At 45.3% G+C, this 19,437-nt stretch overlaps 1 protein-coding gene across 7 annotated transcripts in view; it reads right to left on the reverse strand.

Moving 5' to 3' along the window:
* The window catches only part of MAST2 (microtubule associated serine/threonine kinase 2), a 204,507-nt gene that overhangs the window by 16,044 nt on the left and 169,026 nt on the right, over window positions 1–19,437 (reverse strand). For 4 of the 7 annotated variants that reach the window (XM_027108627.1, XM_027108624.1, XM_027108625.1 and 1 more), the window contains exons 6-11: window positions 15,805–15,880; window positions 12,486–12,506; window positions 10,575–10,653; window positions 8,073–8,227; window positions 6,090–6,165; window positions 3,391–3,600 (exon numbers count right to left, since the gene is read on the reverse strand). In XM_027108627.1, coding sequence (XP_026964428.1) covers window positions 3,391–3,600; window positions 6,090–6,165; window positions 8,073–8,227; window positions 10,575–10,653; window positions 12,486–12,506; window positions 15,805–15,880 — 617 coding nt within the window. The remainder of the gene's footprint in view (window positions 1–3,390; window positions 3,601–6,089; window positions 6,166–8,072; window positions 8,228–10,574; window positions 10,654–12,485; window positions 12,507–15,804; window positions 15,881–19,437) is intronic. The other 3 variants (XM_027108629.1, XM_027108628.1, XM_027108626.1) reach the window with 1 other exon arrangement.

The following is a 19,437-nucleotide window of genomic DNA, read 5'->3' on the forward strand; positions in this document are numbered from 1 at the left end:
CACCTCCGATAGCTGACCAGAGTGGACTACTTTCCTAGGAATTTACTTTTTTTTATTTTTTTTTAATTTTTGGCCGTACCATGCAGCATGCAAGATCTTTGTTCCCTGACCAGGGACTGAACCCACGCCCCCTGCACTGGGAGCACGGAGTCTTAACCACTGGACTACCGGTGAAGTCCCCCCACCCTGCTTTTTCTTTTACATTTTTTTTTCCCCTAGGAACTTAAAAATGGGTGGAACGACAACCATTAATATCAGCATGACAGAACTGTGTAATTCGCTCTTGGGTGAAAAGGATGACCATACCTACCAAAGAGAGAGAAACAGAGCTGAGAGAAGGAAGACGAATGGTTCCTGGGCTTTCCACAGGCTCTCGTTTCTGGTTCTGGTCCCTTCTTAAGGCCTGGTTGCATTCCTGTCTTCAATTCTCTAAGATACCCTTTCAATCTTTATAATTAGTTTCCCTTTCCTGCATAAACTGCTCCGAGTTGGTTCTCTACCACTTGCAACAAAGAATACTAACCGATGTGGAAAGTACGGTGGAGGAGTCCAATCAGCAGCTGGGGCCACTGATCCGGAGCTCAGAAGAACAGTGGGGAGCAAAGGCCCGTTAGCAGACGGATGACAACTGAAGACACAGGAGCTGACAGGGCCGATCAGAGAGTGAAGAAAGGAGAATGAGGAGCACGGATGCTCAGGAAGGTGCCCCTCGAAACACCAGCATTTAAGAAAACTTGTGAAGGGGCAGCAAGACCACAAGACTGGAGAGAACAGTGTCATGACAACTGGGGAGGAGAAAAGATCAAAGAGAGGTATTCACTGTGGAAACCTCTGTAGACAGGTGAAGGAAGGTGAGGACTGAGAGAGGTCACAGCATTTGGCAACCGGCCAGTTAGTTCTTTGGTGACTTTTGCCTGAAATGTTTCAGTGGAATAATGGGAAGGGAAAGTAGAAGGCAAGAGACTGAATAGTGAACAGGTTGTAAGGAAAGAAATACAAGCAAATGAAGACCATTAAAAAAAACTGGTTATGCAATGAAAAGAGAGGCTGGGCACTTGATGAAATCTTGTTCATTCTTTTAACACGCAGCTCAAATATCAACTTTGTGAAGCCTCACCTAAGTCCCCTGCCCACACACACACACACACACGAAGAACAAGAAGCAACAGCTCCTTTTTCTATGTTTTCCTAGCTGTTTGCTCACAGCACATGGTACTAGCATGTTGTTTTATAATTAATTGTCTGTCTCTACAGGTACACTGTAGGGCCTTGTGAGTAGAGAGGCTGTGTCGCCTAGCACAGGTACCTCTTATATAGCAGATGTCAATGCTTATTGACTAAGTATTTGCAAGCGTATGATCTTAGGCTCTGGAATAAGTAACCTGGGTTTGGGTGCTAGCTCTGCTACTCAAGAAATGAGTTACCTTGGGCTAACTTGGCCCTTTTAAGGTTTGGTTTCCTCATCTGCATATTTAGAGAATAATAATAATACCTTCCTTACAATGTTGTTATGAAGATTAAATTAGACAATGTAGTGCCTAGCAAATTCATCTACCAGGGTTTCCCTGCAGACATCCTTCACTCTAGTCATGCCAAACTACTTTACCTGCAATTCCTGAAATGAACCAAGTTCCTCCACACCTCTGAAAGGTTGTTTATACTGCTTTCTAGATCCAGTGAACTCCTACCTACTCATCGAGACTCAGCTTTTCCTGAACTCTCCATGCCGAGTCAGCACATCCTCCTCTGTGCTCAGAACTGATCTCTGTTTAGTGCTCACCAATCACACTTACTATAATAAACAAAAGTGAGATACTTCATATAGAGCACTCAGTGTGGTGTCTGGCATACAGTACACTTCGATAATTGACAGCTATTATTTTTACTGTAATACATATTGATGGGTCTGTAAACCCCAGTCAACAGCAAATTCCTTGAGCCAGAACCGGCACTGAACTTCTTCTCTGCATTCCCAGGGCCTAGCAAATGAGAGAACATATGAATGCACTGGCTCCATGTTCAGTGCTCTTCCCACTGCCAGAGGCAATACATCTGGGAAATGCCTGAAGGTTTTGGGCAAAGCTCTGACTTGAGCATTTCAGAAGATCCATCTTAGATGTACAAGCAACCCTGGAAGTCGCTCTGGTTGATTTATCTGATGCCTCAATCCCTGATTCCTACGTATTGTCGGAGAACTGTTAGAAAGTTATTCTTGAACAGAAACAAACAGCCGCCAGTGATGTTTCGTGGGACTTCAGCTTTTTAAACTCATATTTCTGCAATGTTTAAATTTAAGTATTACTTTTGAAATCAGAAAAAGACATTTTTGTAGAAGGAAGAACTTTTTCATCTATTAAATCAAAACCTTTCTTACTGTAACTCTTGTCCACTGGGCTAGTATGCCTTTTAGGGGATAGAGAAGCTGCCACATATTACATATGATAAAACTCCCATTATTTGACAGCACTAATCGTGACCATCTTTAGTCATCCTTTCTCTAGATTCAACTGTTTCCTAAATTAAAAAAACAAACAAACAACTTCCTGCTCCTAATTTCTGGACTAACACACCGGAGTCGTTTGAGCCCATTAGCCTGGGCTCTCAGCTCAGTTGGTCCTACGAAAGCATGAAGGCACATGTCTGGAGGTAACAGGGGTCTGGACTGGGAAATATTCTAGTGACATGAAGAGCCCCGAAGAGACAGCACACCTCCTCTCCCCTAAGCTGTACTAACGGTGTGATATGGGCAACTGCAGTCTGAGTGGGAAGGCATCCGATCACCCTATCGGAGAGGCAGAGAGGAAAGCGAAGAACGGAGCACGAAGCAGCGAGAAGAACTCAATGGTCTCTGGATTACTTTGCCCAGAGACTTTTTACACTGGGGAGGATCAGGTCTCTAAACACATCAGTCCCTGCTGGAGAACTTCTGCTACGCAAACAGAATATCAGCAAACGGATAAACCCATGGTGCCGTCCTCGGGCCTGTTTTTCCCTGACTGAGGAGAAGCAGTCTCAAGGTTCTGCTTACACCAGTATGTCTACCAAAAGAGAGCCCACTACAGCCACTAGGACCTCTTTTTGGCTCTGGGTTACAAATCTCCTAGGCAAATATTTATGAACACTACGTTGGAGCCTCAGGAAGAGTAATTGGTATTAGAAAAGGAAAGGAATCACAGCACTGAGTTCTGACGCCGAACAGGCTTCTCGGAGAAATGCAGGGGACTGAGGAGGAACCAAAGCCCAGCAGCAGCAGCACATGTGGGGTGCGTCCCACATACCAGCAGGGAGGTGGCAAGCAGGCTGGGAACACCATGACTGCCTTCATCTTAGCTTGGGACTAAAAACCACTACTATACGGATTCACCAGAGTTGCAGAACAAGGACACTCACATCTTGCAGAAGCTTCTCTAAATTCTCTTGAAGTTCATAGAAGTAGTGTGAGGTAATGAGGCCACTCCGAGATTTATCCAGGCAGTCTCGGGCCATCTCAATCACCTGATGATGAATAAAGCTCAAGGTTCCGTCTGCCAAGGGCAACACGTTGTCTGGAGTGTTGGAGGAAATGAACTCTGCTAGATGCTCTTCCATTTGTGCGGTGGCCTGCAAATCAAAGCAGGACAAGTGACTCTTCCCTCCTGATCCAGCTCGGCCGGAGCTAAGCCTGAAGGGCCTGGTCAGAGCCTAAGGATGGGTTCTGTGATCCTGGTTTCCTGATGTTGCATTTGGGGAACCTGATGACTGGAGACGTGAAAGGTCACCTTCAAGTCAAGTCAAAACATTACAGTCAAGGCCCTCTCTCACCTGGCCTTGTCCACCTCCCCACTCCTTGAACGGCACATTCTCTTGCTCTAAGGACACTGAGGTTCTGTTGTTCCTTTATCATGCTATCTCATGCCTCTGTCCATTTATGCTGTTCCCTGTGTGTAGCTTTTTCACCTGCCAAGCCTGCCTGGCAAACTCCTACTACTCCTTCTAATCTCAGTTCAAGCATCATCTTTCCTCTGGGAAGTCTTTGATTCCTCCAGGAAAACTAGGGTTTCCTTTCCTCTGTGCTTCCACTGGACCTCCCAACTGTATAAACTTGGTGTGTGGACACTCCTGGTTTCTAAATCTTTCTCCAGACTGGGAACTTCTTCAAGCCAGTGGGAATTTGATTTATCTCAGGATCCTCTTACTTGAACTTAGGACCCAACTGAGCTAAGCAGATGTTCAGAGAGTGTTTACTGAAGGTGTGAACCTGCCTGCTCACGGACCTGGATCCCCAGCAGAGCGGCATGAGGTCTGGCTCAGAAGCCTCTTGGGGACCTAACTGCACAGGAATGTCAAAATGACAAATATACATCTGCTAACAAGTTCCTAGCTGCCTATCTAGGGCTTGGCTTTCTTTCCTTTGCCACCAGGTGGTGATTTCTGATTTTCAGTGTGTGTTTAAGTGGGTGTTTGTATATGTATATATATGTGTGTGTATATATATACACACACACACAAACACACACACACATATTTATGGTGTAGCGATGTGGTAGGGAGAGAGGGAGAGGAGGGGAGTTGAAAGGGAATGGAAGGAATCTTAACATGCTTTTTCTAACACGAGTTCATCTTACATACAAACGTGCAATGCTAGGATAACAATACAACACCTAATACACAAGGAGGAAGAGGAGGAGGAAACACGCGAGGTGCATTTCTAAACACTATACACACCCAAACTTTTTTATGAAGAAGCAAGGCACAACAGAATGATTTCCTAGCTGTTCATTCTGCCCCTCTTCCTTGCTCTTACTCTCCAGTGCCCATCTGAAGGCTAGAAAGTGCAGACCACAGGGCAGCAAAGAAATAACAGCTAACACTTACTGAGCGCTAACTATGTCCTGGGCACAGTTAGAAAAGCTTAATTTTCACTAATCTTCACAAACTCCCTATGAGATAGATACTCTTATTATCTCAGATTACAGATGAGTCAAATGAAGCTCAGAGAAGTTAAAAAATCTGCCCAGGGTCATGAGGCTAATAAATGGTAGAAGCCAACTTGAACCCAGTCGGCCTGGTTCCAGAGTCTGAGCTCCTCCTCACTGCTCTGCTTCACTGTGAATGTCAAGAGGGAAAGCACAAGGGCTTCGCACTTTTTCCCTAAGCCACCCGTGTGTGCCCAGGAGACTACTCGAGGCTCGAAAAAGGACACTCTCGGAGGAGCAGGGAACCACACATCGCAGACCCTAGATACAGATGAACAGGTAGAGCCGGGGGTCTGGATGGAGGATGAAGAAAGAGGCTTGAAGACCCCATTCTCGCTGTTGTCATGGAGAGGGAGCCTCCGTCAGGCCCTGCTTCTCTCTCGGACAGAACTGGCTGTGTTCTGCAGGAACAGGGCCTATCATTAGAAAGCCAGGTCAGAGTGTTTAGGCGTGTGGTGTTCAAAAGAAATGCAAATGGAAAACAAGGCCCTCGTTCCACATACAAGGAGGTTTACAGTCAAACTGCGGTTGTGAAGACCATTTCTCAACCATCTCAGGACAGTAACCTACCTTCCTCCCTCAGCATTTCCCTGCTTGAAAACACAAGTCCAAATGTGAATAGCAACCCTGAGCTGTCTCCCACCCTACTGCTCTCTCTGGCCAACTTCCTGCCAGAGGAAATTTCCAGCGTAGCTCTGTTTGTGCTTGGTAATGGGAGTGCTGCTTTAGAAATCTGCATTAAGTGAAGGTGCTCTCAGAGGGCAAATCTCCTTCTGGGGGACCCCGACTCATGGATCCTGATGTGCACGGTCAGAAACAAGGTCTCTGCTCTTTCCTTCCCACTAATATACAGTGGGATATGTTTTCGACATTTCCCTCTGGATACCCCTTTCTCTGGGGAGTGGAGAAATAGAGGCTCTGCAAGTACGATCCCCAAACTCAAAGTCCTCTGCTGCCTTCCTCTTCTCCAGCAGTCTGAAAGCCCTCATGCTTGTGTCCTCCTCCTCCTGGCGCCTCCCTGATCTCCTTCCAGATTGCCTCTGGCGACTCCCCCACCCCCAGTCTTCCCACTGGGGCTGGCTGGAGGTGGCATCCTCAGAGGCGTTACCAGTCTCCTTTAAACTGGATCCTTACCTTGGGGAATCTTTCCTTGTACACATGATTCATCATTATTATTTCACTGTCAAAGGAAACTGGTGACCGTCCAGGACTAAATAAGAAGGAAACAACTGTGTTACTTTAGTGCCAGGGAACCTGCAAGGAGAAAGATGCCCATCCCCAGAGCCCATGCCCACCCACTGTCTGCAGCACCCACACACTCCCACCTTAAGGAGTGCTGAGTTCCAGAGCCTTTCTTATTCCTGGAGCTGCCAGCACTGTTCAGCTCAAAAGTGTGCCATCTGGAGCTAGACTACCTTCCTGTAAGAGGCCTGGCCTTCACAAAGACTTCTGCCAGGGCCTGAAAAGGCCTAGACAGGAGGAGACCACTCTTGAGGCCACTGGTGGTTCTTCTAGGATCACTTCCTCCAGAACAGGACTCTCTGGGTCTTCTTTGCTTTGGCCAGTGGGGTTGGGCATACCCCAGCATGTTCTAGGAATCAAATCAAATCAAACCACCACCAAAACAACCAAAGGAAGACAGTGTATACCTGTATCTTTTCTAAACAAGCTGCATCCAGTGGGGCTAACTTAGCTCTCACCTGGGGGATGAACGAGGCCAGTCCAGCCAGCCCGTAGTGAATCATAAACCTGGGTCATCTAAATCTTCCCCTTTGGCCCATGTGTGATTACATCCTCTTAAAGGATTCAGAGTTTGAGCCGTACAACTGAATGGCTATTTGGGTCCTGCCCAGTTTGGTGCCCGACATGTGATCCCAGTTGAGCTATGTTCAGAACCATTCTTTTCTGCCTTTCCTCCCTACGGTAGGCCATGGTCTGCCTGCTACATTAATGCACATTACCCAGCTTTTTAAGAGTAATTCTCAGGGATTTCCCAGAGGTACTGTAGTCCTCTCAGTCTCAAATGGCCTAAAAGGTGCCCGTCTCTGTGTGGAGTGTGAAGAGCACCAAGATTCAGACATTCCTCTGTATGAGACAAAGAAACACACTGGGCTCCACACTTCACACTCCCTCATTTGTATGTCTGACCCTTTGCACTGCAGTCCCAGTCATTGTTCTCATCAATCTGAACTTGAACCAGTCTTTGTGGTCTGGCTCAGCTCACTGGCACTTGCAGTGCCAACATGACCTGAGGGGATTCTTTCTGGAAGGCACTGCTCCTCTGGGCCTCCACCCTGAACATGTGAACCAACTTCTTATTTCCCAGGGACCCTGGAAATCTGAGCTCGATCACTTAAAGCCATGATCATTTTATTCTCCACCCTCTCCCTTAACCTGGAATTCTGGCACAGATTTACCACCTAATGCCAAAGAGAAGAGCTGATTTAATCTATGGAATACACAGATAAATCAGCTGTTAAGGTTTGCTTGGTTTGATGAGCCCAGGTGATTCAGGGAAATGAGACAGATTTAGATGGGCATTTAGTTCTGCTTCTGCAATGGGCTTCTTGCCCGAGTCAGCCTCAAGTGTCCTCAGAAGCAACTTTTTTAATTGGCCTAGTTTATATATGCTGGGCCTCTGGGTTCTGCAGCCAGGTAACCATCAGAATGGATGATACTATTACTTTCCTTTTACTGAATGGAGTCCAAAGTACATTTCTACTGCCAGCTACTTTCAAAGGGAAAAAGAGGGACCCCTTGACAGCATCTTCAGGCACCTCTTGTGATGGTGAGTTGAGCTGTACCCAATACCAAAGGGCTTGAGCTTCACTGCACTTGACTCATTTGAGCTGTGCCTACGTGCTAGGCCCGGGGTTGGCAAACTACGGCCCGCAGACCAAATCTGGCCCGCCGGCTGCTTTTATAAATAAAGTTTACATAATGTCTGCGGATGATTCTGCACCACAGCAGAGTAAGTAGCTGCCAGAGACGATATGGCCTGCAAAGTGTGAATTATTTACTACCTTGCCCTTTATGGAATAAGTCCGTTGACTCCTAGGCTGTGCAGACAAGCTGAACTCCATGGGTACCAGGGCAGTGGGTGGAGAGCACCCTCACCTGAGGCTGCGGGAGCGGGGCCGCAGGGCCGGGGACTGCCGTCCTTCTTCATCGGGTACACTCTCTGTGCTGAAATGCTTCGTCAGAAAGTGCAGCTCATCGGCTGTAGGCTGGAAGGGCAACTGGTGCAGCTTTTCCTGCGAGGAGCATGATGACTAGAGGGGACAACATTTTTAAAAAGCATTAAAGACATGTCTAAGGCAGTCTAGAAGTGGAGAAGGACTGAAAATGGTCAGTGGCTCCCCAGTCAACGTAAACCTGAAGTCAGCCCACAGCCAGCCTGCTTTCCCTTGCTCCCTTGAGTCTCCACTGTACATGATCCCGTTCATCTCTATCCTTCAGAGCTCTGTTCAGATGAAGCCAAGATACTATTATCCTTCATGAGCCTTGCAGGGGGCCAGACCCAGACATTCATGAGGTGTGACAGCTCCCCAACTACCTAGGGAGCCTCTTTAGGTGGCAAAAAGCAGATTCTTCCACGTGGACCCTTTGCCCTCAGTGAAGCTTCTGGCTAGTTAGAATGGCAAGTAATTAATAAATCATGCTTCCTGGCTTATTAGGAAATGTTCTAGGTATGCCCAGCCTACAAATGACATCCCCATAAGTTTTGCCTTCTACAACACCTTGGGAGAGCCCCAGGATGGCTCAGCAATGTTTCCTTTAGGCTGTTACCCAGAGGGCAACTGGCTTCGCTGCAGCTGTGAAGGCTTTGCCCAGGCTCTAGGGACACCAATAGGCAAGAAAATCCAGCAGGGAAGAAAATTATTTTTAGATCTAGAACCCAAAGATTAGACTTGACCTGAAAACAATTAAGAATTCTAAACATGGCCCAACGATTGAGATTCCAGAATCACAAGAGACAATTTGAGGGAGTGAGCTGTGCTATTACAGGCATCCCACCAATGCAGCCATTGCCATGGCAGCCCTGGTCGGCACCTGGATCAGTGAACTCCTGCCCTTACCTGACAAGACTGGCTACAGCAGCAGCAAATCTAACACTATTGGCTCAACTTCCGTTCACCAACTGATGAAGCATCTGGGGTTAAATTCACTTACACTCAAAGCTGCAGTACCACACCAAGAAAACCGTTGCCACACGTAAGCCTTAATACCAAGTGAGAAATCAAAAATTGTTTTGACTTACAGTGCACACTTCTCTCATGGAATCCTATAATACATAAAGTTGTAAACAGCTAGTGGGAGGTTTTCATGAGGCTCTGTCTTGGTCACATTTTTATAAATGATTTGGATAGAAGTTGCAAAAAGTATTCTCACCCAACTGCAACTAACATGAAGAAAAATTGGTATTTTAAGGTATTCCAATAAAATAAGCTGGAGCAATGGGTTGAGTCTATTAAAACTTATTGAACAGGAATATATATATAATAAATACATGACTCTTACTTTGGGTCTCAAAAATCACCTGTTTGAGTAAAGGATTATGGGGAAGGGATATTTACTAGGGAAAGATCTGAAACTAAACAGCTGCCAAAAGACCAGTGAGATCTTTGGATTAATTTAAGAGTAAAATCTAGGACTTTCCTGGTGGTCCAGTGGTTAAGACTCCGTGCTTTCACTGCAGGGGGCACGGGTTTGATCCCTGGTTGGGGAACTAAGATGCCACTTGCAGCACAGAGCGGCCAAAAAAATAATAATAAAAAAATTTTTAAAAAGAGTAATATCTAGGTCAAGGGAGGAAATGATAACTTCTTTTACCTGCTTGGGATTTATGAATACAAACTGAGCTGAGAAGACCTGAAGAATGGTGGGAGACATGGAGAAACGGGTCATCCGGTCTGCGGCCTACAAAGCCTAAAATATGCGCCCTTTACAGAACGTGCTTGCCAACTTGTCATCCTGGCTTCAATTAAATGTTGCTCAATGAGGAAGACTCATTTTAGGGTCAATTGTGCATGGTGGCAGTTAGGACATTTGTTGTGTTTTAGGCTAAAATCTTCTCTAAAAGAGACATAACTAGAAGTTTTAGAGACAGGCCCAATATTTTTTTTTTTGCTGATATACAATCAAACTTGAATATCAAATCACATTCATCCTTCCCTTCTTTTCTGAAAGGAAAAGGTGAAAAAGTTGGAGGAGGGTCTACCAGGCCTTTGTGACATGGTGGGGGGTGGTGTTATTTGCTCTTGGTTGCAGTTCTACAAATAGGGGAGCAAGGGAACCGCGCTTAGGAGTGCCTGTGCCTGGCCTCGTGGGCAAAGCGAAAGTCCATCCTCAAGCCCTCTTCTGACTCCACTAGGAATAACTGACGCTCAGAAACATGCTGGTTAATTCTTTCCAAAGGCATTTAATGGATCTGACTATGGCTGTTAAAGGCCACCAGACCTCTGTCCCTCTCAGCCTCATCCCAAGCAACCTCTTTGAGTTGGGCTTTGGAGAAAAAGTTGAGAACCACTTTGCAACACTGTAGGGACAGGGAGCAATACCTGTAGGGAAGTATTTCCTCAGGGTGAAGGAGGTACGGCCACAGATTTGGCTACTTACTGAGACAGTGGAGCTAGGAGTGTTGGTTCCATAGCCTGAAGAAGGCAAAGAAGCCAAAGACCAGCGCCGTCCATCAGTCCTATGTAAGAAAAGAATGTTAGGCAGTTTCTACCGAACCCCACCCTGAGCCCAGGACCTGCCTGTCTTTCCATCAGGTTTTTTGGGGCAGTTGATTCATTGGTAGGCTCTTTCTTGTCTCAAGACAGTACTGCTCAGTCCAGCACTTGCTTTCATATCTCTTTCCTACATGGGGCCTATTGTTGTGTGTTTTCCACTGCAAAGACAGACATCTCTGACTATAAAGGAGTCCATAACTTTAAATAAGAATATCTGTTATGCAATACTATGGTTTTGGAATAAAAATCTTTACACTCTCAACTTATTCACTTTTAGCAATGACAGAGAAGCAATGACAGAGGACTGCAGCTAAAGGCATCATCACAAGGAGAGAACTACCACTGAAATGCTAGTTCCTTTTTTGAAGGCTCCATGGGAAGGGTCCTTTGGTGTTCCCCAGGCCACTGGGTTGAAAACCAGGAAGAAGTGAAACTACCACCTGGGTCTGAGTATGAATCAATAGATTGCAAATAGTCAAAGGCTACCCAGAACCCATTAGGACTCATAAATCCAATCTTTGAGAATGTTTGCCAAAGAGTGACAGCAACCTTATGAAAGAAGAGTGAAGTGGCATAGCTTGGCCATATATGAGACTCTGGGGCAGGCTTCCAGCTGCTCTTTAGAGGATGTGCTCTGAAGCTCTCATCACAGAGAACCACAGTTATCTGCTTTGCTTTAGAGAAGAAAGATCAAGCAAGTGTCTGGTTTGAAGCTTTTATAACATGGACAAGTGATTCTTTCCTGGACTACAGGATGTGTTGTAACACAAATGTTCTTTCTTGTGGAGCTTAGGGGTACAGCCTGCTCTGGTTGAAGTTATAGAAAAACTTCTTTGATGTGACCCACAGAACCTAAGAATGTTAGCAGTGGAGGACCTTTAGAAGTTAAGTTCAATACTCTCAATCTTCAGAGAAAACAGTAAGACCCAGAGATCTGGATGAATTGTTCCAGGCTCCACAGTTAAAGGTGGGTGCAGGGAGGCATGGAGAGGAAGAAGGAAAAAAAGGAATGAATCTTGCCAGGGCTTCTCTTTTGGAAGCACTCCTCTCCACCCCCACCAATACCAGGCAGCTTTTCCTACTATGTTCTGTAAGGGGACAGCCGGGGGTTCCATGCCACATGCACATGACTCAAACTTCATGCCACCCAGGCAGCTGGTTGGTCCTGCTGGAACCTAGTCTCTGAGGCAAAGAAATGTCCAGGAGGCTGCTCAAACATGATATTCTCTCTGATCTCTCTTTTGGGTCCTGAGAGCTCTACACAAGGAAGCAAGTCAATTCCAGGAAAACAGAGCTCAGCAAAGATGGGACTAGTCTAACTCAGGGAGGCATTTCCCAAACCCTTGTCAGATACACTTCTCCACAGGCGATTTTTCCTCCTTCATAAAGAAATGGGAACCAAAATGGCAGCCATTTTTCTGTAAACTGAAGAGCAGGGACCACCAGAGTCAGAAATGCCACTACAGGATGCCTCCATTTCCTCTGCCTGGTCATCCCACTGGGTGACTGAGGAAAGTTGTGGGAATGAGGATGACCTGTTCCTATGCTCAGAAGCTTGGAACTAAATATTTAGCAAATCCTGCCTTCTAAACATATGAGCACGGAGCCTTGGTTCCAGCAGGTAGAGGGGGCTCCGTTAGGGCCTCTTTGATAGAAATGAAAGGCCAAATGTTCATACCCACACTCAGAGAAGACTCATCACAGCCAGTTCTCACCAAGCATGAAACCACAAACCATACTGTCTGGCCATGCATAGCAGTTTCCCAGCCCCTCTCCCCATCACGTCCGCTATTACCTGTCTGCTCTGTGGCCATGGCTGTAGTGAAAAGACATACGTTAAAGTGAGAATCAAAGGGAACCAGAGAGACTGCTCTGTTTGACACCTGGCACTTGGTCTAGCTTGGCAGAGACAAACCTTTCGTTTATGAATGTGTGTAAGTTAGTAGTGAAATTGTGTGACTAATGGGTCTATCCCTACAGTTTCATTAAATCTGCCTTTTGTGTGATATTCCAAACTAATGTGATGCTATAAAGCTCATGCCCAACTTCAGTGATAGGAAACACAATTCTTGAGTACCTTGTTTCGCAGGGTTGAAGTCTTCCTCCCCTCACCCACCAATACCTAGCTACTTTTCCTACTATGTCTGGTAAAGGGACAGCCCGGGGCTCTGTCTTCCACACATACGACTCAAACTTCAGGCCACCTAGCACAGACCTGTGTGGATCTCAGTGGTAATACCAGGTCCCAAAGCCCCCGGCTGATCCTACTCCTAAAGCCCAGGGAATGATGCAGACACAGGACACCAATGGAACATGCTATTCCCTCTGCATGGATTGGTCTACACACCTGCATCCTCACTCCCAACATGGCAGGCTCCTTCTTATCCTTCAGGTTGGCTTAAAAGTCACTCCTTCCAAGAGGTCTTACATGACCACCCAGTACAGACTCTCCAGCCTCATTCCCTTCCTACTCTTTTAGGCAGCATCATTTTCTTTCCCTTCACGGTGCTTATCACAGGTTACAGCAATATATTTGTTAGTTTGCTTGTTCGTTATTCTTCCCCACCACTCATTCAATCAATAAGCACCGACTGAGTGCTTATTATATACTAGCAGACATATTTTCAACATATTAAGGCATCTCTATTAAAGGTGCTTTGATTCTGGTTGAGAGGAAACAGAAAACAAATAAGAAACTACAGTCAGCCCTCCTTATCCATGGGTTCTGTATCTGTAGATTCAACCAACAGTGAATCAAAAATATTCAGGGGAAAAAAAATCCAGAAAGTTCCACAAAGCCAAACTTGAATGTGCTCCATGCCAGCAACTATTCACACTGTATTTAAAACTATCTACATATCATTTACGTTGTATTAGCTATTATAAGTAATCTAGAGATGATTTAAAGTATACAAGAGGATGTGCATAGGTTATATGCAAATACTATGCCATTTTATATAAGGGATTTAAACATCTGTAGACTTTGGTATCCACCAGGGTCCTGGAACCAATCCCCTCTGGATACCGAGGGGTGACTGTATCAGGCATTGAAAAGTACTAGTTTGAAAATAAAACTGGATGGTTTGCTGGAGAATGATGAGGGGGCTCCTTTATATTGTATGGTGAGGGAAGGCCTCTCTGGGGAGTTGACATTTAAGATGCGAAATGAAAGACAAGAAGGAGTTAACTAAGCGAAGACCTGAGGGAACAGCATTCCCTCAAAGGGAACAACAAGTGCACAGACTCTACTAAGTCTACTAAGTTTCTATAAAGTTAGGGCTTTGTCTGCTTCCCACTATATAACTAAGTACACAGCATGTGCCTGGGCTTACTGGGTACTCAGTAAATATTTATTGAATGAATGGGAAATGACTCAATGCCATTTACAGAGAACGGTCACAGGTCCTACTGTCCCAGCTCAGACCTAATCTGAGGCTAGAGTTCAAACACAATCAAGGCAGGAAGTCTGAGATAAGTTAGACTTTCAGCTGGGCTGGAAAGCAAATGCATCCATCCATTATATACCTATACTGTAAGTGTTCCTATCTGGATCCTTAGTTAACTAACGAAGTTACACAGGGTAGGAGAGGTGAGTCCATGGAACAAACTCTTGACGATATTTGCTTTGAATAAGGCAATTGGGTCAGGAGGGGCACCCAAGTCAGCCATCAAACTTTTCCCAACCCGTCCATGACCTTTTCAGCTGCATAGAATCCTGGAGAAGAAGGGGGTGGATTTCTTCTGGGTTGCCATTTTAACAGTGAGTTAATGCTGTTAAATTAGGAATCTGTTCTTTTTCTGTTAGCTCTTTTAAAAAAGTAGTCGGAGTACTACTACTACGACTCTGATCTCAAGATGTATATATCATTCTCCAACCATTAGAGGCTCCAAATCTGGAGCCATGATTTTTCTGGAGGTCTTAATACCAAAGACTGACTCCAACCAAGAATATTTTTAAAATAAAAAATAAAGTCAAAGAATGTGAACGCTGCCAAGAAAGAATTTTAGAGATGTTCTGAAAAGTAAATAATTTGTGTAAGAAGTCTTGGGGGACTTCCCTGGTGATGCAGTGGTTAAGAATCCGCCTGTCAATGCAGGGGACACAGGTTCGAGCCCTGGTCTGGGAAGATCCCACGTGCCGTGGAGCAACTAAGTCCGTGCGCCACAACTACTGAGCCTGCACTCCAGAGCCCACGAACCACAACTACTGAGCCCGCATGCCACGGCTACTGAAGCCTGTGCGCCTAGAGCCCGTGCTCCTCAACAAGAGAAGCCACCGCAATGAGAAGCCCACGCACCAGAACGAAGAGTAGCCCCCACTCACCGCAACTAGAGAAAGTCCACATGCAGCAATGAAGACCCAACACAGCCAAAAATAAACAAATAAATAAATGTATTTAAAAAAAAAAAAAGAAGAAGCCTTGGTATATGGATTGACTCATGTCAACTCATTGCTTCTCCAGAGGCCAGGTGATACCCTGGCAATGGGCTGAACTGTCAGGATTGCTACCATGGGCCAGGGATAAGTTGATATCATTTCCAGAAATAAGTGAAATGTGAGGAATACAAGCACGGCTCTGCAACACACCAAATCTTTCTAAATTCATGGGAGGATAAGTGAAGATCTGGTAGTCTCTTTATCCCCAAGGAGGGAGGCATAAATGGCCTCTTCTAGCTCCCTGGAACTACCTGAGTTAGAGGAATAAGAGTATAACTTTGGGTCCTCCTGGGAGGAGAACCCATTTTGTCATTGATCACTCTAGGATAGCTTTCAGTCAAGAGTATAATGTTTTCGAACATACCCTCAGGAAACCAGGGGCTTGTGCTTAAGATTATAAAATAAATTCACTTCTAATATCTACTTGCCCATTTGAACATTCAAACACAAATACCTACGGTGTTTGGAAAGCAAAGCTTGAACAAGACGTTTATGACCTGGGCGAGGAAAGCAGGAAAGGAATTTGATGGCTGGTAGACCATCAAAGGTAACACCTTGGTAACACCAAGGTAACACCTTGGAAGGGAAGTGCCTCAAAGGAGGAAGCTGACATTTAACTGACATTCATGCAAATGCCACACATGTTAGTCACAGAGGAGTTTTTCTATCAACTTACCTACGGGCAGGAACAAAGGAAAAGTGAGCAGGTGCATTTGGAGAGAAATTCCGGGGGCTGTCCAAAGGACTGTTACCTGTGGACAAGGAAAGTAAAAGAAATCCTCTGTGAGGTTTGCTTCTGAGGAGGGTTAAGATGATAATAACCTTCAGGGAAGAAATCAGCCCCTAGCATAGGCAATTAGCATTATATGGTTATTTTTCCAGGTCCACCATTAGTTTAGTGATTCTCTCTTTGCAAAAACTGGCAGACCAGAGGTTTCTCCCTTGTTCCCAAGTTGCCTATAACCATCTATGCTTCTCAGACATCTGTTTTAGATCTAGCATCAACCTGCCCTCGTTGGAACACCTCAGGTTCCAATCTGCCTATTCAAGTTAACCCAACTTTCCAAAGGCTTGAACTCATTCAGTACAGATAGCACGGCCAAACGCTCCCACTTCTCAAAGGGCAACGGGACTCCTGGCCTGAAAGTCTCTTGCACATGTATCTCTGCACACTGCATCCAAGGGGCTAACCCAGAAATACGTGTGCTTAAGCGGAAATGAAGTTCTCAGGACAGCAGTGCTCCTTAAACAGTCCATACACAAGGCCCCCAAGTCTGCAAAGCATGCCCAACCCCTTCACAGTGTAGGAATTACCTCTATCCCTTTATTAGTTTTCACATGTTCCTTATAACTTGTAAACTTATAGCTCAGAAGCTTTGAACAAAACTGTGTGCTTACCTTAGCGCTATGACCACAATTCTCAAACCTAAGCCTGCCATACTTCTTTGGTCTAACTTCCAGCTGGGGGCTGGTATTTAAGGAGGAACTGTCAACATGTCTCTACCCAAAAATCATGTTGAAGTAAGCACCATACTCTGTGATGTGCTAACCACTCTGCCAATGCCTGCCCACCTCCCACTTCTGTGCTCACCTCTATGAACCAACACTGGCTCTGAGGAACTGCTATCCAGGGACCTGGTAGTTCACCATGCCCTGGCTTTTTCTTGGGCAGTTTATTTCCTGTATAGGGTATGACTGTTCCAAGGTGCCACGAAGCTCCCCAAGTGTTTCTCATTATCTCCATTCAGCAGGTGTGGATAGCACTTGCCTTTCTGTACTGATCTTGGAAAAACCAGCCTCTCAAACAATGCCCCCCTACCCTATGCAGCACCTCTATATCAATTATATAAAGGCACTCTCTTTAGGAGAACTAGTGAAGAAGAGGCATTTTCAGCTTCCACTCATCCCCTTGACAGGGATCCCCAATGAGGTGTACAACCTTATGTTCTCAACCTAGTACCAGCTCTGGGTTTCCCATGTGTCTAGGGCTATCTCCTACAATCTATCCTACCTCCTGGCTGGCACATGCCACCAGGGTGTGAGAAAAGTGATTTGGAAAAACTGTTTCCTTAGGCAGGACTTAAAAAGAATCAGGCCTCCTCAGAATTATCAAGGTCTTAAAAAAAAAAATCCCTATTCTTTTAAAATAGTGTCATCTCAGAGATTAAAAAGTATCTTCAGTTTGATCCATGACATGTAAAACTAGATGCCCTTTGTTGGTTCCCAAAACCACCCAGCTAGGGCTTCCCTGGTGGCGCAGTGGTTGAGAGTCCGCCTGCCGATGCAGGGGCCACAGGTTCGTGCCCCGGTCCGAGAAGATCCCACATGCCGCGGAGTGGCTGGGCCCGTGAGCCATGGCTGCTGGGCCTGCGCGTCCGGAGCCTGTGCTCCGCAATGGGAGAGGCCACAACAGTGAGAGGTCCGCGTACCGCAAAAAAAACCCCAAAACAACCACCCAGCTAAAGCCTCAAGGAAATCGCCGGACATGAATATCCTACAAACAATGGCCAGCCTTCCAAGGACCAGGTGTGGTGATGGTTATCGGGAAGAACATGAATCTTCCAGGTGCTCACAGTAAAGCTAGGGATTCACAGAACACACATATGTCAGAAATAACTAACACTAAGAGGAAAAAAAGCTGTAAACAACAACAACAACAACAACAATAAAAACCAGCACATCACTGAGCTGTGAGACAACTTCAAGCAAACTAATAATCCTTAAAGCAGAAGAGAGTGGGGGAGCAGAAAAACATATTTGACAGTTTTCCAAATTTGGTGGAAAAAAAACTATAAACCCACATATCTAAGAATCTCCAAGAACCCTGAGAGAAAGAGGAAGAAAACTATACCAAAGCACATTATAATCATATTGCTCCAAACTCATGATAAAAAGAAAAATCTTAGACGCAGCTGGGAGGTGGATGGGGGTAAAAAAGACATGTTATATACAGAGAAACAAAGATAAGGATTATAGCAGACTTCTCATTGAAAACAATGCATGAAGGCAATGGAACAACATCTTTAAATTAATGAAAAAAAACATAAATCCTACCAACCTAGAATTCTATACCAGCTATTGTGTAATAAAGAATCTGGTGGCGTTTGTCCCCAGTTCCCGGGAATGTGCCTCTAAATCTTTGCAATTTCCCAAGTGATGGGAGTGTCTTTGTTATTTATGGTGGGGCCAGACAGTTTATGCAAATGAGATGATCAATCACGTGACTAGAGGGCTGGGGCTTTAAGCCATCTGATATTACTCTGACCTCCAGGGAATGGAGGGGCGCTAGAGACTGAGTTCAATCACATAGCCAATGAATCAATCAATCACACCTACATAATGAAACCCCAATAAGCACTCTGGACACCAAAGCTTTGATGAGCTTTCCTGGTTAATAATACTCTGCGTACTGTTACACATCAGCGTGCCGGGGGGATTGATGCATCGAGACTTCATGGAGAGAAGGCACTAGAAGCTTCACACGTGGGACCCTCTCAGACCTCACCTTATAGGTCTCTTTTTTTGGCTGATTCTTTTATTTATTTATTTATTTATTTATTTGGCTGCACTGGGTCTTAGTTGCAGTGCGCATGCTCTTTGTTGCGGCACACAGGCTCAGTAGTTGTAGTACACAGCCTCTCTAGTTGTGGTGCGTGGGCTCCAGAGTGCACAGGCTCAGTAGTTGTGGCACGTGGGCTCTCCAGTTGTGGTGAGCAGGCTCTAGAGCATGCTGGCTTAGTTGCCCTGTGGCATGTGGGATCTTAGTTCCCTGACCAGGGATCAAATACATGTCCCCTGCATTGGAAGGTGGATTCTTAACCACTGAACCACCGGGGAAGACCCTGGCTGGTTCTTAATGTACCCTTTTTGCTATAATAAGACTGTATTTGTAAGTACAGTGCTTTCCTGTGTTCTGTAAGTCATTCTAGCAAATTATTAAACCTGAGGAGGTAGTGGGAATCCTTGAATTTGTATCCAATTGGTCAGAATTATGGGTGGCCTGGGAATCACCAAGCATGGATGTCTAAAGTAATGATAGTTTTGTGGAGGACTGTGCCCATAACCTGAGAAGTCTCGCCTAATTCTGGGCAGTTAGTTTCAGAAGTCATTGCACCAGTGAAAATATTTTTAAAATACTGTTAAAAAACAAAGGTGAAATAAAGATATTTTCAGATAAAAAAGCCAAATGAAATCCTCAACAGAAGACTGCACTACAAGAAATATTTTTAAAATTTCCTTTAGGCAGAAGGGAAATAATACCAGGAGGAAATATAGATCTACACAAAAGAATGAAGAGCACTGGAAAAGT

Source organism: Aethalodelphis obliquidens, unplaced genomic scaffold, assembly GCF_003676395.1.
Source record: "Aethalodelphis obliquidens isolate GAN/ISIS:26980383/991018 unplaced genomic scaffold, ASM367639v1 scaffold9, whole genome shotgun sequence".
Classification (NCBI taxonomy): Eukaryota; Metazoa; Chordata; class Mammalia; order Artiodactyla; family Delphinidae; genus Aethalodelphis; species Aethalodelphis obliquidens.